Source organism: Toxorhynchites rutilus, chromosome 3 (genome assembly GCF_029784135.1).
Source record: "Toxorhynchites rutilus septentrionalis strain SRP chromosome 3, ASM2978413v1, whole genome shotgun sequence".
In the NCBI taxonomy this organism is placed as follows: Eukaryota; Metazoa; Arthropoda; class Insecta; order Diptera; family Culicidae; genus Toxorhynchites; species Toxorhynchites rutilus.
The window spans coordinates 45,262,879-45,286,480 of NC_073746.1; the positions used below are offsets into that span (position 1 = coordinate 45,262,879).

The 23,602-nt window shown below is 36.7% G+C and overlaps 1 protein-coding gene across 3 annotated transcripts in view; it reads right to left on the reverse strand.

The window, feature by feature from the left end:
- Nucleotides 1-2,580: 2,580 nt before the first annotated feature.
- Nucleotides 2,581-23,602, reverse strand: part of LOC129777870 (serine proteinase stubble) — a 146,552-nt gene continuing 125,530 nt past the window's right edge. The window contains exons 6-12 of one of the 3 annotated variants that reach the window (XM_055784436.1): nucleotides 22,707-23,576; nucleotides 22,023-22,586; nucleotides 15,573-15,750; nucleotides 15,347-15,499; nucleotides 15,156-15,271; nucleotides 3,775-3,930; nucleotides 2,581-3,715 (exon numbers count right to left, since the gene is read on the reverse strand). In XM_055784436.1, the coding sequence (XP_055640411.1) occupies nucleotides 3,555-3,715; nucleotides 3,775-3,930; nucleotides 15,156-15,271; nucleotides 15,347-15,499; nucleotides 15,573-15,750; nucleotides 22,023-22,586; nucleotides 22,707-23,576 (2,198 nt within the window). In that variant the 3' untranslated portion in view covers nucleotides 2,581-3,554. Of the gene's footprint in view, nucleotides 3,716-3,774; nucleotides 3,931-15,155; nucleotides 15,272-15,346; nucleotides 15,500-15,572; nucleotides 15,751-22,022; nucleotides 22,587-22,706; nucleotides 23,586-23,602 lie in introns of all 3 variants that reach the window. The other 2 variants (XM_055784435.1, XM_055784437.1) reach the window with 2 other exon arrangements.

A 23,602-nucleotide genomic window follows, 5' to 3' on the forward strand; every position in this document is an offset into this window, starting at 1 on the left:
ATAAAGTTCAAATGGCCAGTCTAATCAATGAAGATAGTTATTGTTGCGCCGCGGATCATCCGCTCGCGGATATTCGAGGTTCTACTGTACTTTATAGTCGAATTTCAGACTATCGTCTCGTTCTCAAAAAAATATCCCTGGGAGTTGAATCCGATATTGTACAATCGTTTCCAGTTAATTGTACTTTCGCTCTCTTGTTGGGGACTCAATGGAATGCGCAACAATAACAGTACGGGGCTCAACGTGTTAAGCATGCCTACCCTATCGTAGACCGCAAATTTTTAATCAGGCTTCAAAAGCTGCTTGACAGCTTCAAAATCAAATTCCGCTTCCAAGTAAGATATGGCAGCGACTCTTGGAAGTCCCACATCATGATGAACTGTAACACATCCAATGCAATCTAGTGATTGACATCATTGAGGTTAATTTCAGTGGCCTTCAAATGTCTACGGAGTCTTGGTATATCCAGCAAAAACTCGCTTTTCGAAACTTCGTATTTGCCAGTTTGTCAAAACGGTGTTTTCAGTTCGCTGTCAGATACTCATAACATGTGTCGTACTTGAATAGCTTAAAAAATTCTACTTCTTCTTTAGACGATTTTGACCATTCTTGTAATTCCCGATGAAAATGACCAATGTACTCCAACATTCCCTCCTTCATTGTTGGCCCGGGTCCGAAAGATCTTTCGCTTGGTTTGCTCATTTTATCGTAACTAGCTATCTAGAAGTATCTTAAGAATTCTCCTTTCAGTAGCAAATTTTTAATCAATGGACTTGATAAAACCTTCTTAACTGCCATTTCGATTAGACTGTACCTTTCAACAGCGAGAAGAATTACCAGTGCATCGAGTCTGGTCCCAACGTTACTCAGAGATGGTCCTTTGGCTTGCATATATTCTGCGCTAGATCTACTTCATGCGGTACAACGCATTAGAAGTACAGATAACACAGAAGTATTAAATCATAAACTTCTGGTAGGAGGGACCGTGCACCGTCATCCATTATTTGAGTCGCACAATACTCCAGTGGCTGTCACCCAATAAGTTGGTTTTACAGCAGTATAATCGAGCACTCCATAGAGTTTGCGACAATTTTTAACAACACACCTGTGTGGCTCAGAAACATTTCTTAGCGATCAGTTGAAGCTGCGAAAAACGAGTAAATATATTAAAAAAGTAAATATGTAACAAACTGTAGAAGCTTAGCGCTCATCTTGTCATCATAAGTCCATAGAGTTGTCACAACAAACCCTATGGATACGGCTTTTTTGTTTTACTTTCTCAACAAAAACTGAACTCCTCGATTTGTTCCTGACATGGTTGTTGGGTCGATAGCCTGCGAAAGGGACTTCATGAAAACTAAACCCTGACCTTCCAGTTGTTGAATGAAGTCGTATTCACATCTGCAGCTCCCAAAACGCCAAAACGAAAAAAAAAAACTAGGAGTGGGTTATATCTGTGATTCAATCGCAAGGTTAACGTAGGACTACCATTGGCATAGTAATCATTTGTTTGAAGTTGCATCTACATCAAATCTCAATAAATGGATGAACGAATATTTTATTTTTCCTTAGCTGTATTGCGTTCTGTACAAATATATACGAAATAATATTCTTTAGTTTGAGGTCTCTTTTTGATGTTCGACACTCAAATCATCAAGACAAACTTAATCAATCCTCCGTACATCCGAAATATGTTTTCCGTGATAGAAAAAATCATCTCTATCACATCTAGTTAACTGCCCAAATGTGTGCGAAATCATATTCTACCCCTTGGGTGCATTCACAACCAAACGATTTTGCATGTCCCTTCATCACGGCAGTAAAAGAGAACTGGCAGAAGTTGGCCAGCCGACGCATCATGTATCATGCATCAACCGCAGACCAATCGAAACTGAAATTAAATTTCAAGAAGCTATTATTATTTATAATGATTTAAATGGTTGGCTTTCGAAGCAGTTTTGAGTTACTGAAACAAGTGTATATGGGCAAAAAGTTGAAAAAAATCTCTCTTAGATCTTTTATCTTTCGAAAAATGTTTTATTTATTTTACGTTCATCCGGTACAGAGATATAAACGTTCAAAACTTTGTACTCCGAACGTCACCCCCTCGAGACTATGAATTTACATCCTAGTACAGAAATGAAAGATGTAGTATGGTGAAATAATCAACATAAAAATGACAAGAAAGATTCATGAACTTTTCCATAGTGACTTGTTTTGTTAGATAATACCATAAGTGATAACCAGTAACCAGTCACCCCTCTAAGGGTGACACCGGGGTGATTTTCACAATAATATGTTTTATTGGTTCAAATTGAAGCAGAAAGCATAGGAGACGGTCCATTGTTTGTTCAGCGATACCATAATCTATGTTCGATGTTTGTGTTGCAACGCAGAATGCGTTTGGAGAAAAGTCCAGAAATCTGACGTGAATTGAGCTCCATCGCTGTTTAAATTTTGATGATATTCCCCAAAATGGTGACCTCATGTCGACAAATATAGTATATTGACATTGTATTTGTGAGTTGTCGTTAACGAAGCAGGTATTTCTTTTAATTAATTCTAAAAACAAAGTAAAACTAAAGTATAAAATTAAATATATTTTTTCGAATCATTTCTTAACAAATAAATATTTACAAACAATATCTATTTAGAATAGCATTCGTACGATGTATTTTGTATCGATTCTAAAAAACATTCCTGTGCACTTGCATTCCACGCACGGAAAAAGCGGAGTAAAATTAAAACCAATTCTGCACTCACGTATGAATAAAAAAAACTCCTAGTCCTTGGACGTTGCTTTTTCTCTAGTTTAGATGAAATGCTTTGATGGTTTAATTTAATTTAGTTAATGAATATAAATAAATAAATAATTCCAATAATTTAAAATCTATCAATGCAGAATTTGTTTGTCTAAAAATTCATCACATTCGGTCGCAAAACACTTTTTCATTCATATATCACTCGTTCAAACAAATATCACAACATAGAAAAAAAAACTGTCTAAGAGATACACATCGGCATTCGCACACACTCACACATACTTCGCAGATATCAAAATTTACGATTGGTTCGCTTGTTTAATACTTCAGCACGATTAGTTTACGTTTTTATAGAATAAAACGAGGGCGCTTTCTTGATTTTTGAGGTGTTTTTGTTCACTGGTTTTCCCGTTTGCTTTGAGCGTTTCATTAAAATATTTCAACAACTTCAGTTTGAGTTTTAGTTTTGTTGTTGTTTCCTTTTCTATTGTATCGATCTATCGATGAAATGCTTGCGTTCTTCACCAAGCGAATGAAGTCGTTCCGATTTAGCACCTTCTAGTCGATTTCATCGACAGATCAATGATTTACCGCTAGTGACAACTATAGGTGTCTGTTAAAAACAAATTAACAAATTGGGCAGTCCTAAACGCTGCTCGTATGTTCGTACCGTTTAAAAAAAATTCAAACACAAGCAGTACCAAATTCGCTTCATCTCGATTTTTAATTCTTGTCCGTATCACAAGAGATAGTGAAGAAGAAATGCATTTGATATCGTCCATTCGTACCCGTTTAGAACTGCAGTATCTGATTGATCCAATCCCTAAACTCCGATATCCTTGTGTAAACGCCGGGTTGATTGGGTTCGGCACAGCCAATACCCCAGGAGATAACGCCGGCCAGCTGGAAACGTTTGTCGCTGCGTTGAATCACCATCGGACCACCGGAATCACCTACGGTGAGAAGACATAGTACAGACTTGAAGATACAAAACCGATTTGGTCAAACTTACCTTCACACGAGTCATAACCACCCTTCTTCCAACCGGCACAGATGAAGATGTGGGGGATGTGCTCGATATAACCAGCGCTCCGATACATGGTCTCGCAGATTTTGTTCTCGATCACGGGTACTGTCACTTCCTGCAGCACACTCGGGAGGGGACCGTCTGGAATATGAGAAAATGTCAGTGGCCTGTATCTTATTTTTGTTCGAAGTATTCCATATATTTTAGAGTTTTTGATTCATGATTATTTTTTATTCACTTCTCTCGCATAAACTGTAGATATTGTGGTGCCGAAACTGATCGACCGAAATCGAATAAAAATCAGCTGATCTAAATAACGTGCTGGACTCAACGAGAAAAAAAAAATAGCAAATAAAGTGTTGGAAAAATCCATTTTTCAGATACATCACTTCAAACACAACACTAATCTAATATCTAATATAATCTAATATAATGATTATCGTCTGCATAAAGTGCGCTACACATATAGCGTCACCGTCACCGTCACCGTTCTCTAGGACTTATTTTGCCGACGTCAAAGTTACCGGTACGGTGTATGTGAATGATACCATACGATTTCCATGGGATAATATTTGACATTTCATTCCTTTACGTTTACTACACGATGACGGAACGGCGTATGTGTAGCGCACTTAAATCGACCGAATTGCTCCACGAACTAACTCGAGCCGTAAAGCGTCCCCCCTTCCCCCCTATGTAACGCAATTTCCTATCTATAATACACAGAAAGTAACGCAACCTCGACCGCCCTCCCCCCCCCCCCCCTTATCGCGTTACGTAATTTGTGCCCGACGCCTAATATCAATTTAAATATTTTTTTCAGTACATGGAATAATTTAGTTTTATATATTTCAATAATAAGCGGTTGGGGTGTCATTGCATTGCAGGAAAAGTTGTTACATTATTTTGATACTACAAACCGTTTTTGTACTAATAATATATTGTCAATGATAAACTTCCTATCAACATATGCTGTCCTTAGTAATTCTTAATAACTTCCTAGAATGTTACCGTTAGTCTTTTTCGGCGAAAGTCGATAGTCAAAGTCGAAATGGGAAATGGATTTTATGCATCAGTCAAACAAATGTATGGAAGGCAATGAACCAATATTAAATTTTGTTGGAAACTTGGTAAAGTAGGTGAAAATTGATTAGACCAAACTCTAGAGTCTAAATGGTTCTAAGGTTCAAGGAAGACAAATAGAAGTAGGTTTTGTCGTAACCAATTATTTCTTTTCTTCCGAAAATAGACCACTCGAACCAACAATAATCCAGAGAATGAATTGAGTTTGTTGTTCATGCATCTAATATAATAGATTCGCTCTCGTTTATAACTCTCAGTTTCCTATAGGCTCTCTCATTACATTCTACAGTTCCTTCTCCTTTCTTCTTCCTATCGTGGAGAGAGAGAGTACAAAGCTTGTCAGCAGTTGGTTCAGCTACGTAACAGATAGTTCGATTCAACGAAATTCTAACGAATTCCGAACACTCGACTTTACACTATCATTTATATTCTTTAAAATTGCATCATTGATACTATCTCCCACATTACTCCCCTTCTCTATCCTATAAATAAATCATGTGGAAAATTATGTCATTAAATTTTCAAGGCGACACCTTAAACTTCGATCAATCTTCGTTTTTCAAAACCAGCCAAGAGTGATTCAAAAATATTCTTTCTGAGAATTCAAACCAATTATACTCCCGTTCTACGAATTCCAACAACTATTCCAACAACTATCTGAGCCAGAAGGTCCACAAGCGAAATCTTTATTGCTTCCGCAACAACCAAGTTGGTCGACGACGATGGTTTGCTTCAATCAAATCTGGCTAATTTGTTCTGTTCTCGATTTTAATAAAAAATTCTCCAGAACAAACTAGAAAATATTTTAATCATTCATGTTTTATTCGTAATTATCTGTTTTTTTTTCATTGATTTGTGAAATTGTGTCCACATGTTCAGTAAATTTTATATTTAAATCAATTGAATGCTTCATACCCAATTTATATATTCGAACTTTCTCCAAGAAAAACACGATTGATTACCAATATATAAAATAATTTTCGCATTTCCAACTGTCATTGCTAACAAAAAAAAAATCTCAATTGAAAACAGAAATGAATATATTCCGAAGAAGTTCATTCTTAATACGCGTTCCATGACTGTTCTTTTCTATTATTCTATTTCATTTTCGTCTAGCTACCGCCTTTATTTGATATATTTATAACATCATGCACATATTTTCCATACATCGCAAGTAGTTAACGTTAATTTTGATATTTGCCCTTTTAACAGTTGTCATTTCATTTCAACAAATCATCATCGTATTCAAAAAATTACATACACTACTTCAACTTTCATGGTTTACATCTCCTTTATCCAACATTATCACACTGATTCACGGAATCATACATTCTCGACCATTTACCGTACGAATCGCTACTTCGCGGAACCTGGCAAAATTGTATGCTTCATAGCCAAATTATACATTATTCTATGTATGTTCAACAAATAACCAGTTCGCCCGACGAGTTAAAGAAACTTAGCTTCGAGAAAAAAATCTTCATTTTGTCACTTTTTCCAGCGGAGGCATATTTTAATACACTTTTAAATGTTTTTTTTTCCATTTCCAACGACAAAAATCGTTCCACACATCGTAAAATGTTGTTTAGGAAAACAAATCATGTAACTTTCGTAATTAACAATCGATTTTTAGATTTCCTAGCTTTGAAATTAAATTATTCCGTTTCTTTGTTACTTCCGTAACCTGTTTGTCCCATGAATGGCCGACATTTCTCTACCCATAACTGCTAAATCTAAACATATTCAATAAATTTTATAGCCAACGAAATTTACTTCGTCCTATAAAACGGCAAATATATCATCACTCTTCCATCTGCTTCATGTACGCTATTTCCTTATGTTCTCTTTGCATGACTGATAAGCCTCAACATATCTTACGACTTCCATTGCCTACGAAAACTGATTCATCCCTTTTCGTCTCATGATTTGTCCCATGACTGACATTCCAATTTCCTCTGCATGGCCGATAAGCTTTAGCTTATCCCACATCTCTCATGGCTGACGAAATCATCTTCTTCCCACATTTTCTTTGTCCCATGAATTGTCATGGCCGACAATCAATTTTTCTTTGCATGGCCGTTAAGCGTTAGCTCATCCCACGTTTTTCATGGCCGACGAAAGCACCTTCGTCCCACGTTTCTGTTTTTGTCCCACGAATACTCATGGCCAACAATCAATTTTTCTTCGCATGGCCGATAAGCGTTAACTTATCCCATGTCTTTCATGGCCGACGAAATAATCTTCGTCCCACGTTTCTGTTTTTTTTTTCTCACAAATAGTCATGGCCAACAATCAATATTTCTTTGCATGGCCGATAAGTCTTAGCTCATCCCACGTCTTTCATGGCCGACGAAATCATCTTCGTCCCACGTTTCTGTTTTTGTCCCACGAATAAACATGGCCGACAATTATTTTTTCTTCAATAAGTTCAGCTTATCCCATGTCCGTCATGGACGACGAAATCACCTTCATCCCACGAATATACATTCTTGTAACAATTACACTATGTTTGCTCCACGCATATACATGGCCGACACAATAACAAATTTTTTCCACGAATCTACATGACCGAAAAATTGGAAAAATTATACATCCACATATTATGCACCACACCTTTCTTTTAACGTTTGATTCCTACGAAAATACACCTATAATGCACTACTGACTACACCATTGTCGTAACCAATTATTTCTTTTCTTCCGAAAATCAACCACTCGAACCAACAATAATCCAGAGAATGAATTGAGTTTGTTGTTCATGCATCTAATATAATAGATTCGCTCTCGTTTATAACTCTCAGTTTCCTATAGGCTCTCTCATTACATTCTACAGTTCCTTCTCCTTTCTTCTTCCTATCGTGGAGAGAGAGAGTACAAAGCTTGTCAGCAGTTGGGTCAGCTACGTAACGGATAGTTCGATTCAACGAAATTCTAACGAATTCCGAACACTCGACTTTACACTATCATTTATATTCTTTAAAATTGCATCATTAATACTATCTCCCACAGGTTTCAGGTTTCAGAAACCTGTTTAGAAATCGTTTTCGACATTGGTTTATAATGGTTAATAAAACCTGTACTAATCACTGCACTTCAGTTATGTAGCACAAATTTCATTTACAATTACCCAAAATCAATTCACAAACTTTTTTTCCTGGAAAAATTCAACGTCTTCGGTGTTTTTCGCGGTTGCTTTTCTTTACAATTTATCTCGATGCTTTCGTTAAACTTTTTTCTCGCATAAGAAGAAATACTTTAAAGGGAATTTAGATTTGAAAGGTTTTATTTAGCTTCACCCGTTTGTATGTATGTTTGTAACTTTGTCTGTAGACCTGTCCCACATTAATACAAATTTGACCCCCTTCTTGTTGACCGATTGATCTGAAATTTGGAATTTTTGTAATCATTATAAAACTGCGTACTGCGTACGATCTTGAAAATCCAAGAAGGCGGCCACTCCAAAATGGCGGATTACATATTTTCTCAAAACCACGATATAGGTTCGATATAGGTTTTTCCGAAATCCCATCAATATGGGTATCAAATGAAAGGGCTTGACTAGTAGAACACATTTATTTATGCAAAATGCAAATCCAAAATGGCTGCTATCACAAAATGGCGCAATATATATTTTTTTTCAAAAGCTCATCAATATGATTATCAAATGAAAGGGTTTGGATAGTAGAACACACTTATTTATGAAAAGTGAAAATCCAAAATAGCGCCATATATTTATTTTTAAAATCATATAAATTTGGGTATCAAATTAAAGGGCTACATTTACAGTTACAGTTATTTGTGGGAAATACAAATCCAAAATGGCGGATTTTATATTTTTTTCAGAACCCCATTAATATGGGTATTAAATAAAAGGGCTCGATTAGTATTAGTATCAGCCACATCTTCTATATATATAAAAATCTCGTGTCATGGTGTTTGTTACCGAACTCCTCCGAAACGGCTCGACCGATTTTGATGAAATTATACTCAAAATACTTGGTAGGTATGAGAATAGGTTGTAAACTATATATGATACCGATAACCATATATTTAATACCGAATAGGGTGGCTCTATGCAGAAAAAAAGATCTGGATATTTTTTTTCAAAAATTTGACTTCATACCATACATATAACCTTAAATTTTGACCCCAATTCCCTATTTTTAATTGCGATTTTATTGTTTCTGTGTCAAAAATATTCTAATAATTTAAACGTTGTTCGTTTTTTCAACAGAACGAATTTATTTAAGTTGTTCAATAACTGATGGCATAACGCCCGCTTCATTCAACATCCACAAATACACAAGTAACATCAATTCATCTAAAGCAGGGAGTATCTCCGACGAGCTGGAAGCCTTTTTGAATGAGCACAATGAGTTAACGAAATTCTTCAAATCACATTTGCTCGGATTACAAAATGACAATCACGCTATTGCCATCAACCCTGATAAAACATCAGCTGGAGAGCACGTGTGTAGATCCAAAGCACAAGCGCTGGTGGAATCATGATAGCACGGTGACACGAGAAATTTAATGCGAAGAAAAAACAATAATCTGGAATTCATCGTTGACACACACCATTCATACGACCCTCGCTATGTTCTTCTTCAATGGCACTAACGTTCCCAAGGTTTGCCTTTTCAACGTAGTACTACTTGCGTCATTTTTATTAGTAAATAGTTGAGATTTCTATGACGAACAATACGCCTTGAATGTATTCTGGAGTGGCAAGCTCAAGAATACGCGTGACTACAGTGCAAGTCAGAAGGGTTTCTTTAACGAAAAATCTCTTGCATAAACATTAGACCATCGAGACCCCGTCACAGATACTTAATTCATTATGAACATCATTTCTCATTTTGATTTAATATTTATGAACATGCGACGAAACAAACAGAGGGCGCACTAGATGGATTTTTATGTTTATCATATGGTGATTTGACATGGTCAAGAAACGCCAATTCGAGATATCGTAAGCTGTGCCAACAATTTATGGTCGACATATACGCGAAGGTAGAGATTGAACGACTGCAATTCTTACTACACAATCAACAAAAGCGGTGCGAGGAATAATACATTCACTTGCGAGACACTATCATGAGCAACGCCGACACAACTTTAGTTATAGCCAGGCCAAAGCGCAATGCATTGTCATGACATTGCGCGTGTGTTCAAACACAAAATGAAGTTCGATCGTATTCGTCCCCATATATTTTTTTTCCAAAATATATATTTTATTTAGGCACATGTGGCGTTAGCCTGACGGGGCCGGGAGTCCAATATTTTGACAATTTTTGTCTTACAACTATGTTAGTAATATGTAACCGGTCCCCATATATTGTTGGTTGTATTCTGTTGAATACAACTTATTTTGACCATTGTTTCGCGACAAGGCGAACGAATTTAAGAGTGTAAAAGTCGATTTCGATCGAATTGTAAAATCCGATCACTCATATGCATATATGAATATTGAGTTCTACAAATCGGTGAAGAGTAATAAAAATATGGCTGTGTTTCAAACTTAGATTACCGATGTGAATACTCCTCGATTGAATGACAACGATAAAATAACACGATTCCAAACAGGCCGATTAATTTGAACGTTTTCCAATTAATGAACGAGACCAAGCTGTTCTAAACTAAGCCATGTTGAGAATCACATGCACGTATTTTCTAACAAGGAGACAGAAATAAATATAGATTTTTTATATTTCTTTTTTTCTACTTTACGACAAACATATATTACTTTTTTCAGTTGACGTTTAACTTTTAAGAGCTCAAATTTTCGAAATTTCATTAACGTAACATGTCAGTTACGTTAATGAAATACACCAAGAAACATCATATAACCTTTCGTTCAAATCATTTAATTCGTTTTTTCATCGGTCACATTCGATTTATTTTAATAATTGGTAAAATATACAAACACACTTACAATACATTAGTGTGTTTTATTCAACACCCAAAATATTCACTAGAAATATTTTATTTGGCAGATATATATATATATATATATATATATATATATATATATATATATATATAAAACCCTCATAAATATGAGTAACCAATTGCCTTTTTTAATGGTTTCATTCAGCTTGACCTGTTCGCATGTATATTTGATATTTGAACGTCTGTGGGAAAGGTACCATGTATTTTTTCAATCCCCTCAATGATTTGATTTATAATTTTGATTAATCTTGATTAATTTTAAATTTGATTAATAGAATACAGTACATCATAAAAGTAGAGATAAACCAGCCTGTGGCTGAAAATCTCCTAAATAAAGAAAAAAAAATTAATAAAGAAAGAAAAAAAATACAAACCAGAAAATAAAAGAAGTAAAGAAAATTTCCAAGTTAAACGCTTTCTTTGAGATTAAAAATAATAATAATACAGATAATGTACTAAAAGCTAGAAAATAACCAAGCTAGTAACAGTTAGCAGTTATCATACCTCTTGCTACATTAATCAAGGACATTGATGAGACTAAAATATAATCGTGGGGCACGTTGGATTTCCATTATCCGCATTTAGTGGTTTCATCATATGCCCCGCGATTTTATTTTAGTCTCACCAATATTCTTGATTAATGAACAAAGGGGTATGATAACTGCTAACTGCTACTTGCCTAACTATTTTCTAGCTTTTAGTACATTATCTGTATTATTATTATTTTCAATCACAAAGAAACCGTTTAACTTAAAAAGTTTTTTTTCACATATTTTATTTCACTTGTGAAAATTAAAAAGCCACGATAGTCTGTATGGAACATATTCTTTAAGTCCCTGTTCATGTTCATTGCTGTTATTAAACGATGAAAATCGATTCAACAATTTACTCCTTTCATTTGAACAGGTCGATTCACTTATTGAAACCGATTGTCTGTTTAGATTGGAGGACCTTCGCGATAAAAAAAAAGAATCCATCAGTCTCAACCCGGTACCAAATGAGCCCTAACATCTCTCTTAGAGAATAATTTTCAGACTGCAACTCAAGTCAACCCAATCAATCTTTTAGGAATAATAAACACCCTTTTTTAAAAAAAACTTGTCGTCATTGACGTCAGACAGATGGATTTCGAGCATTCGACATTTTTGGAATTGTCCGCACTGGTACATGAAAATCTGAACATGGAATTTTGAAGTTTTCTGTTACACCTCTTTCTTTCTGATGTTATTGTTGAAAATCTTTGGTTAGTTCTTTAGCTAATTGGAATAGAAACTGTTGTCTACAATTTTTTTGCCTGTTGTTTCTCTGCATAAAATTCAAGAGTTGACTCCAGCCGGCTGAATAATATTGAAGAAAATCTACGCAAACCATCTTTGAGATTTCGATATTACGGAGTATTTTCTTGGCATTTGACTGATGGCCACGGCGTATTTAGTATTATTGTACAATCTGATCGTTTCAGGTACACGCTTACCGTTTTTCGGTGCTTGTAGATTTATGCTTTGAGCTCAATAGAAGCACTTTTTTGTTTGGCTTACTTTTGTAAATGGTAAGTGAATTATGACTCAATTTAAATTGATTTTTTTGAGAAACGTAGCGAATTGTAGTAGTTCCCTTTATTTCACGGACAGTTCCAACAATCGTGTTTTTTAGTAATCTTGCGGCTAGTACTGCGCTCGCAAAGAAATTATCTATAGTGACACTTCTTCCGCATCCTGTGAACGGTTTCATTAGTTTCAGAACAACGAATTCCCCGAAAGTAAATGGAGATTTTTTACGAAAAATTTCTATTTCATAAACTATAATTCTTACAAAAATTTCAACCAAAAAAAGAAATGTAGGAAATATTTTTATAAATATTTGAAGAATTAATTATTTTTACTTTGACTTAAACATTTTTTTTCAAAAATTAAAATTCAATTTTCTCAGAAACATATTTTTTTTTAAATTCTCAAAACAATTGTGTGAATAGCCCATACAATTATCAACAAGTCGTCCATACATCGAAAGATGGGCACTTTTACAGGAAAAAAGTTTTTTCTAACAACAACTTTATCACTTTCTCATTAAAAAAATATATATAACCAGTTCTAATTTTGTTAAAAGTCAAGATAGCGATATAGTGTATTCGACAATGTTTTTGATCTTATTAAAATATGAACTTTCGTCGAAACAGAAAACTTTCTGTCTTTTATAGTTTCTGAAATATAAGGCATTTTTGTATGAAGACTCCTGAAATGCAATATGTTTTACTCGTAACATTTTTTGTGTGTAGATTTCTCGCGTTTGACATGTTCTTGATTTGCTCTTTAATAGGAAAAAAATAGCAGAGCATGTAAATCGTGATAGTTCACACATCAAAATGTAACCGAATAAACATTAAGAGTATTTTTTTAAAGGAAAAATATGTTGTCAGAAAAACTTTTCCCCTGTAAAAGTGCCCATCTTTCGATGTATGGGTGACTTATTGAAATCATGAATAATTTCCTACATTTCATTCTTTGACTAAAATGTTGTAGGTCTTATAAATTTTGTGTGGTTTTTTTGGAAATTTTGAGTTTTTTTCACCTCTTTTTTCGAAAAATCTTAATTTAAAATTTTGAAATGTTGGTTAAAGAATGAAATATAGGAAATTATTTAGGTTTTCATTAAACAATATCAAACAAATTTTTGAAAAAAAAAATATTAAAAAAACTTGTTTAAAATTAGAAATAATTTTTCTCGGAAAAATATGTTTTTAAATTTTTGAAAAAAAAGATATAAATAGCCCTTATAATTTCCAACAAGTCACCCATACATCGGAAAATGGGCACCTTTACAGGGAAATCGTTTTTCTGACAACAATTTTTTTAATGTTTTCTTCGAAAAATTACTGTTAATGTTTAACTCGTGACATTTTTTTTGTATAAATTATAACGATTTACATGTTCTGCAAATTTTTTCCTATTTAGAAACTGTGAGTTTTAATATATTGGGGGCAGAAGAGAATCGCCCTCGGAGCATACATGAAAGACTAACCATTTTGACGGACGACTAACGAATGATGAATCGTGTTTCAGTCAATGCTTAGGGAGCCGAAACGATGACCGCTCGATTTTTGCGTCATCCGTTGGTAGCGCTGTAGAGGATGTGTTGCAAAATGCATCATTCAATACTGGCGTAAGCCAGTGGGATACACTATGCAAGGAAATATAAACCCCCACAGGGACATGTCAAACGCGAGAATTTTACACACAAAAAAGTTACGAGTAAAAAATATTTTTTTCAGGAGTCTTCATACAAAACTGTCTTATATTCCAGAAACTATAAAAGATAGAAAGTTTTCATCTTCGATGAAAGTTCATAATTTAATAAGATCTAAAACTTTGCCGAATATACTATATTGCTATCTTGACTTTTAACAAAATTAGGATTAGTTGCACTTTTTTAAAAAAAAAAAAACATGAAAAGTAGTTGTTAGAAAAACTTTTTTCCTGTAAAAGTGCCCTTCTTCCGATGTATGGACGACTTGTTGATTATTGTATGGGCTATTCACACAATTTTTTTTAAGAATTTTAAATCAATACGTTTTTAAGAAAATTGAATTTTAATTTTTGAAGAAAAATTTTTCAATGTAAATTAAATACAATAATTCTTTAAATATTTTTTATGAAAATTCAAACGATTTCCTACATTTCTTTCTTTGACTAAAATTTTGTAAGGTTTATATTTTTTGAGATAGAAATTTTTGAAAAAAAAATTTTTTTGAACCTTTTCAAAAAATAGCCTAATTGTCATTGGAATATTTCAAGTATGAAAAGTTGCTTAAATGACCGATATCTTCACACCCAAAACATTTGGCTACAATCTGAAATAGTGCTGTCAACTCCTAAGACGAGTTATAGTCCGAATTATGCTCAAATAATATAGTGACAAAACAAAATTTCATAGGATAAAAGTTGGGGGAAAGACACGATTCAGTTCCAAATACAAAATGATGGTGCAGACTTATCAATCTGCATCATCAGTATAGACTTTTTGAGTACCAAAAAATAAAAGAAAAACTCAAGGATTATGAATTGTAAACTGCCAGCTGTCATTTGTTCTTCAGAGAGAGATATAGGAAAAGTAGAAACATTGAACTTTATGTTCGCAATGGAAATTTATCGAATTTGGCCAACACGAATCTGAATACACTTCTCAATATCTCGTTTTTCAATACAAATTGAGTTAGATTATATCTGATGCCTTCTACGCTATGCCTCACCTTAGTGGTTATATGAATAATTTTTTTTAAAAAAACCACAATTTCTGCTCAGCAAATTAAGAAAAAATAATATCTAAAAACTAACCTTCATAGAGCCGCCCCCAACCCGTCACAAAAGCCGTGCGGCCGATGTGATTCTCGTCATCGCCCGGCACACACACTGGAATGATGTTCGGCTGAAACTGAACCGGTTCGTAAAACCTAAAATTAATGGCCAACATTAAGATTCCCACTGGAAGATTTCAATTACGATATTCAGAGCGAGCGATTGTTCACCTTAGCAGCGCCAGATCATACTCGAACGTTCGTGGATCGAACTGGGGATGGGAGGCCACAATCTGCACCCTCCGCTCCTGGTAGCCATAGGGTTCCTCCTCTAGTGCCAAATCGTACTCACCAAGTCGAAGCAGCAAATCCGAAGGGGGAACACTGAAATCATACGTACAATCCATTCAGATACATTAATTACCTAGTATTTCGGGTTCACGAAATCGAAACTGACTTATCTACGCAATGAGCCGCCGTGATGGCCCAGTTTTCGTTCAGCAGCGCTGCGCCACATTTGTGCAGGTAGGTTGAGGTTCGCCACTGCCTCAGCGAGATCTGCCAGGGCCACCGTCCGAAGGCTGCCTTTGTTCCGCCGACGATTCGGGGCTCCGGGAACATTCGTTTGCCACATACTGTCGATGAATGGGGAGGATAGAATCGAATTTTACTACATTAATGATGTCGATTGGTTTCCGAAATAGGCGATGGGGGCAGGAAAGGATTCTTTATGATTTTTCAGTATCTATTTCAATTGGGGTATTGAGATTAATTTGCATCGATTACACGTTTTAGAGCGCTCCGTCTGGACTACCGCGGCGGTATATCTAGTTTAAAGTGGGATATTGGATAGACAACGCTTTGCTCAGAGTGAATGAAACCTGAGAACAATTGATGTGTAATTTTCCTTTTATGTGCTTGTCTTGTATGTAAAGTTTGAGAGAAAAAACATATTTGCGAGAGGCACAATGATGAAACATCAAAATTGAGCCGATCACATCCCGTGTGAATGGAAATTGAATTCTGATTGGGCGCTCATCATCTCATCAACTATTAGACCACAATAGGGGTGCTTGATTTCACTAATCACCACTGTCAATCATTGAATCACAAATTGTTCAAATTGAGAACGCGGATGATCTCATTCAATCGAGAATCCAATATCATCTCGTTAGGTAACTACTTTGAGTCATGTTGACCCAGCGGGGGTTCAAAAGGATAAAAGTGAACACAGCATGAGAGGCTTGGTATGACTAACGAATCATGAACGCAGTCGGAATCTCATCCCTCTATACAGCCATTCCATGCCAAAACGAAATAGTGGCTCTCAGATTTTCGTCAAAAGTGGTAATTTTGTTCTTTATCGCAAAACATTAAACCTGTATTTTTTTAATTTTCGTATTAGGGTGCCCACTATCATTTTAAGGTGATCCTAAAAATCAATGTTTTCCACTTTTTCCCAAAAATGACTTTTTTCACAAATTCATAACTTTTGAACCACTGATTCGATTTAAATGATCGACATATGAATTCAAGCCAATGAGCTTTCCTTCTATTATTAAAAAATGGATTTTATTTTCGTAATTATTAACTGTAATTGTTTTTTATTGTTCTCATGGCTTTGGACTAGAGGGCGCTATTTTTGACGTAGAACTACGTCTTTCAGGAACGGTGTCAAATCAGAAAACAGGTCACATTTTTATGAAATAAAGTTAACGTTAATAACTATTTTCACTGTGAACGAATTGTCATAATTTGCATACCAATCGAATCAGAAATTCTCTAAGATTTGATATGCTATACATTACCAATCTCTAAACGGTTTAAATTCATGAAAACTGGAAGAACTTCGTTTTTTTCCCATACATTTGTCCTGCCGATTTGTTTACTAACCCTACCCGTATTTCGAATGCTTATAACTCGAACATTTCTCAACAGATCGGAAAGATGTTTGGATCAATTGATAGGAAATATTTTCACGCGTCTATCACTATTAACAAAATGTTATTTTTCATTAGATGAATAATTGAATAACTGTACAATTTCAAGCGTTATCCAAACGCCCAAACTGCCAGGGGTTGATTGGCCCAATTTACGGTTTCCCCAACACAGATTTCAAAATCGATGTACCTGTGGAAATCCGCTTTGCAAATATACATGCAAATCGGGGGTATTTTTGTTCCCAACGAGCTGGGTTTCCCTAGCACGGACTTCAAAATTAATGTGCCTGTGGGAATCCGCTTTGCAAATACACGCAAAGCGGGGCTATTTTTTGGTGTTGAGTACTTTTGTACTCGCTTGTCGTTGTGCAGACCGGAATATGTTTCTCTAAAACGTACTTTTAAACTGAGAAGCCTTGGAAAATCGTCAATTCGGATACTAGAGGTGAATGAACTTTCGCGGTTCGAGAACTACGTAAACATGAAATGTAAAATACAATGACCGTTTGACAATTCTTCAGTTCACATATTTTGGTAGTCCTAGGCATCATATCAAACGTAAAAGGACGATCGTCAAATTTATTTGTAGCGAAGAACATAATCTATTACAAAAATTTCGATGCATTCTAAAATAATGTTCAAAGTGGTAAACAAGTGGATTTCATTATATAATTTCGTAGTTTTACGTCGAAAATATGCGGTCGTGTCTAAGATACAACCCCTTACAATTTTTTTATATTTTTTTCATGAAAGCTGAGGACTTTTTACATATCATACCTCGATATTAGAGATGGTATTTTTTCGTTTTTGAGATATGATTTTTCAAAATTAATCGGTTATCCGAAAAATCATTTTTCCCCTTCTATCCAAAAATTTCTTTTTGCAAAAATACGTAACGTTTGAACTACTAAACCGATTTAGATGATCGATATATCAGATTGAAGCCTATAAGCTAACCTTTTTTGAAAAATTGAAATGGGTTGTATCTAGGACACAACCGCGGTTTTCGACGTAAAACTACCGAATTATATTATTCAATCCACTTTTTTATCATTTCGGATATTATTTTAGAATGCATCGACATTTTTGAAACAACATTTTAGCTTTTTAGTTTTTTTTACTTCAGTAAACTCGACTTCTGCATGCGACTCAGAATCGTCGAAAGCTAATAGCACTTTTCGTTCATTTGGTTCCGTTCTCATTTTACGATTGAATTACACTGTCAACTCGCATCAGACTTTCTCCTTCCCACTCAGATATCGATCACAAATTATAAACACTGTTGTTCCTATATTCCGCTCGAGATGTGAGCAAACCCCACAATATGCAACAGTAAGGTTTCCCTGCTGGAATTTGAAAGCATACTTCCAAGAAAGATACGTTGTATTTAAATAAATGTAGTGTATATCTACAAATTTGGGATACTCTCTCTTCCATATCCACACTAGCACAACAATTACCCATATCGACCCTCTTTGTATTAGCTCACTTTGCTACTGAGAGCTTCCTCTTTTTATATCGAGCTGTGTGTGTATATCAGTGTGTTTAACTTGCTAGCTCGCTCGCAAATGTGGTGTCATGCCATTCCATTTTTTGTGTTTCGCCTCTAGCCCTGAGAAGGGCTTCTGTGGAAAAAAAACTGTACTCCGTACTCCTTCTTCACCAGTCTTGAGAATGTCAATCCACTCCCGCTCCATGCTCTCCGACAACTATATTGATTCGATGAACACCAACCGATTCCATTCTATTCTTTGTTTTTGAGAGGCTTTCAACTTTGCAGTTCATTCGCCTCTAACTGCACCTCAAACGAGAACTGGTGTGGCTTCAAATCGTGGATGGCTTATTTATACCAAATGTGTTGAAAACGGGCAGAAACGAATGTATCAGTTGCTCGTTATTGACTGTACGGGTAGATAAGCACACAAATCGGCAGAACAAATGTATGTGAGAATGAGAATGCTTCCAGTTTTCATTATTTTAAACTGTTAGGGATAAGTGAATTGTAATGTGTAGCATATCAAACAAATCTTCGAGAATTTCCTATTTCATTGATGTGCAAATCATCAGTGTTTGTTCGCTGTGAAAGTTGTAATTAACGTTATCTTTATTTTATAAAAACGTGACCTGTTTTCTGATTTGGCACTCTTCCTGAAAGACGTAGTTCTATGTCAAAAAATATCATAATTGCGGGAAGATTGGATTCTAGTCGCATAGGTCTAGTCTAGTCACAGAGGAATATTGAACGAAGACTTTAAACATGTTTAACCCTTTGCGGTCGGAATTAATTTCCCTTGAAAGAGATGCTTATAACTTTCCATGCTAACAATATTTTGTTTATACCGAATACCGTTACTCATTATTCATAGAAACTCAATATACAATCGTGAAAAAGTTCACTAGACATTAAATTTCGTTTAGAAAAAATATAAACTATTACATTGTTCAATGAAGTATTTAGTATGATTCCTTGCTGTGATGGCTGAACGACCGCAAAGGGTTAATTTGCAAAATAATAACTCAAAAACGAAAAAAACACTTCTATGATTTTCGGATATATTATGTAAAAAAAACTCAGCTTTCCAGAAAAAATATTTTTTTAAATAAGACGGCCGCTATCTTTAACCGAGAAAAACTATGAACAACTAACTGAATCAATAATTACAAAAACTAAAATCCAATTTTTTCGCAAAAGTATTATTTTTTTCAAAGAATTAGCTTCAATTTGATATGTCATTTTTGAGAAACCTAAAATGGAAATGGACACCCTAAATACGGGTCTAATGTTTTGCAATAAAGAACAAAATAACCACTTTTGACGAAAATCTTAAAACCACTATATCGGTTTGGCATGGAATGGCTGTATAATTGTAGATATTATGAAGTAGAGAAGATCCACAACACTGTACATAATTCACGAATTCCTCCCTCTCTTGGCTAGTAAAACATGGAATTGTTTGTATTCATTCGCCGGCATATCAAAGCAATGAAAACGTAAAACATGACCAACATAATCATCTCGGGCTGGTTTTTATGTATCGATTCCATTCTTCCCTCGCAGCTCAAAATACAACAACACAACAGAATCAGTTCAACAAACTGAGCTCAACTCCAACTCCTCGCGAGCAATGCAACGATGCAAGGAACACCTGATTTACTGCGTCCCTAATCTTCATCTTCCTTTGCATATCTTCCCTCCGGAGTCACGGTTATAAATTATTGGTATTTACTTAATGGTCTCATTACCTGCAGCGGAAAATTGATTTATTTCACAGAGTACCTATCCAGCGGATACATCTCCTTAACCCCGTCGTGCAAGCCGGGCATCTTGTTCTCGGCAGCTTCCGATCGTGGGTTGAATCGTTCGAACGTTACCGCATCAGAACCAGTTCTGGCAGTCTGCATGACCGTGTGAATGTGTGTGTGTGTATGTCATTCCACTCGCGTTGCGTCGCGTCGAGCCCACCTCTCATTTGGTAACATTTGTAAACATTATGTAATTAATTGTTATTGCAACAATAACGATGCATCTCTTGAGTAGGATAGCGCGTTGAATTAAATCGAATGGAAGCAGTGCAATCTTTCGAATAGTGCGTGGGCTGCTGTTATGCTGCTGCAAGCGAGCAGCCAGCGCTGCCCGCTCGTGTGGGCGTGTTCGTTGGATGCTGGTTGCAAGCGCATTTATGTGGATCCCGTTCTGGGTCCTGGTGCGGGAAGGATGCTGTGGTCATTCGATTACAACTCACTTCGTAACAATCGTGAGCTTGTACCAGTTGATCAAGCAACTTGATTGTGGGTAGCCGAGCACTGTGTCGCATTGGTTTATTTATGAGTTGTTAAGGAAATTAAGCGCATTAACGCTCGCATGGGAGGTTGGTGCATTGTCGACAGAAGCTAATGAGATATGTATGCGACATTATCGGTGATTCCATCGATGGGAGTTGTATTCACACGGTAATGTTTGTTGTCGGCGAGTCGGTTAGATTACAATCGACTAGTAATTTTAATTCAATTTACCGGAGGGATCGATTGTCAGGATGACTACTAGTACATTGCGGTTTCAGTTGATTGGATCTCGTTTGCATGTGGTTTACGAATTGGGATAAATAGAAAATAAATGTGGGGCCTGTTTCAAACATGGGGATTCGTCAAACAGGAGGATACAAAATAACGATGGTTGAGCAAACGCATAACATTGGATGTGGTGTGGATACCATGGCCTGACAATTTCGAATTTAAAAGATGAAAATGGTTTTTCACTTCTTCCTTTCTCTCCAGCCAGAATCATTTTCGATTACACTATCTAGTGATGTTCCTAAAGGATTCAATCAGTTCCCCATCGTTCACCATAACCGCAGCATCTACAATTTACAAAAACAAACCGATTACCGCACTGCCAGCACCAGTCCTTGGTGCACCTGGCTTTCGAACATCCCATACACATTGGACATGGTCACGACGTTCAACCGTTGAGCATTGAACTTGCTGCTCAAGGTTGGAATTGTTTTACGCTATTATCAATTATTTATGTTATATTTTTACAACCGCAATACTTGCTCGGAGAAGATGCTCCATTACGAAACAGCGCGCTGTCTCATAAGCGAATGAGATCTGGGCCTATGCCGTGGTTACCACTGTCTTCATGAAGACAAAGAGTATGCCGGTGCGTGTTCGTGATCGAAGGAGAAACAGAAAACCTGCCCAACAACGCCTACAGAGCAGATGAGCGATAGCCGATATCACACGGCAGAGAGGATGGAGGGAGATGAAAAAAAAAATGTGCGCAATGTCAGGAACGGGTCTTCGGCGAAACACGGCGTTTGAGTGCGTGACGTTTCAATTTAAGGGAAAACTATTCCAATTCAAGAAAAAGGTTTCGATTGCGAACAACGTTCGCTTTATCGTCAGAAAGATACAAAAACACGAGAAAACATGATAGTTGAAAGGATAAAAACAACGATCGAACTTACCGGCACGATAGTCGATGCCTTCCAGCGAGGGTACGGTCGAGGTGGTAATGAAATCGGGCGACATCGTGATGCTATCGGGTGTGGTAGCGTTGGTAGCGCCAGTGGTAGTGTTGCCCTCGGGAAACCGAACCGGCATGCCGGTGCTGCTGCTGATGTTAAACATAGACGCTATCGATTGCATCGAACCGGTAATGTTGAGCGTGGTCAGGGTTATCATAGTGGTACTCTCCGGGGTGGTAACGGCAATCCCCGACCCGGCCGTCACGGTTGTGGTGTTGATAAATTTGTCCTGCTCCGTTGGCTCCGGGGTTGAGGATTGGATGAGTTCGGAAGTTGATTCATAACTCTCCGAGCTATACGAAGCTTCTTCCTCCTCTTCGCCGGATTCCTCCTCGCTACCACTGCCCTCCTCCACCGAGCCGCTCTCTTCGACCGTGATGTCCGTTACGTATTCGACGGTGGAAAGTTCTGCGGTTGCAGTTTGCGTGGTGTACGATTCCTCGGACGAGGGTGAGGTCGGACCTGATATTTCGACTGAAATTTCAGGTATGCTGCTGGAGGTAGCTGTTTGCGTGGAAAAACAGAACGTTAGTAACATTCATGTGACCGGTAGGTTAGTTACGGATAGATGAGACAGAGGTGAGGAAATACACAAAAAAGCTATCAGCTCGTGAGACGCATTACCCAATGGAGCTTCCTGTTCTGTGGTGGCAGGTACTGAAACAGTGCTGGTGTGAATAGCTGAGCTCGGCTGTTGTTGAGTAGTCGTTAGAACGATTTGTGGGGTCGTGGAATCGGTAAGAGTGCTGCTACTAATCAATTTCGTTGGGTCAGTGCTTGCGCTTGTGGTCATGTTTTCAGTGGTTGATGATAGAGATGTAGTGGTGCCAGCAACAGTAACAGTCGTAGATGTTTTTTGGGTACTCTCAGTTGTACCACTCGTCGTACTGTAAGCCGTTGAGCTACTGACAACTTCACGCAGGCCTTCTGTTGTAGAACTGGGCTCAACGGTCTTCGTCGAACTCTCTGCTATCGTCGTCGGGATCGTCAATGTTGCTAGGGATGATGTTGCCATCGATGTTACGCTTGATGAGGATGTTGCTGAGCTAGATGAGGTTTTTGCTGTTGTTGGTGTCGTCGTTGATGTCGTTGTTGATGTGGTCGTTGTATCAGCGTTGATAATATCGGTTGCTATTTCACCAATGGTCGAAGCACTAGTTATGGTTGTGAAAGGTTCTTCCACTGTATCAGTGGAAGCATTGGAGGTGACCTCTGTCGTTGATGTGGTAGTAGTTTGGGAGTCTAAGGTAAGCGACCCGGATTGGGTATCGTTAGTCTCATCTTGTATCGTGTAAATGTAAGCTGCTTCGGGTAGCAGTGATTCAATGGGTGGCAAAATTATGTCCGGCGAAAGCATTGGTGACACATGCTCTGTCAATGTGGCGGATGATGATTGTTCGATGGATAAATTATTAGTTTGATTACTACTGGTGCTGAACACTTCTTCGGGGGTTAGTGTATGAATCAGAATCCAACTGTTGGAAGTAGTAGGACCTGTTGATGCTGACGAATGAATGAAT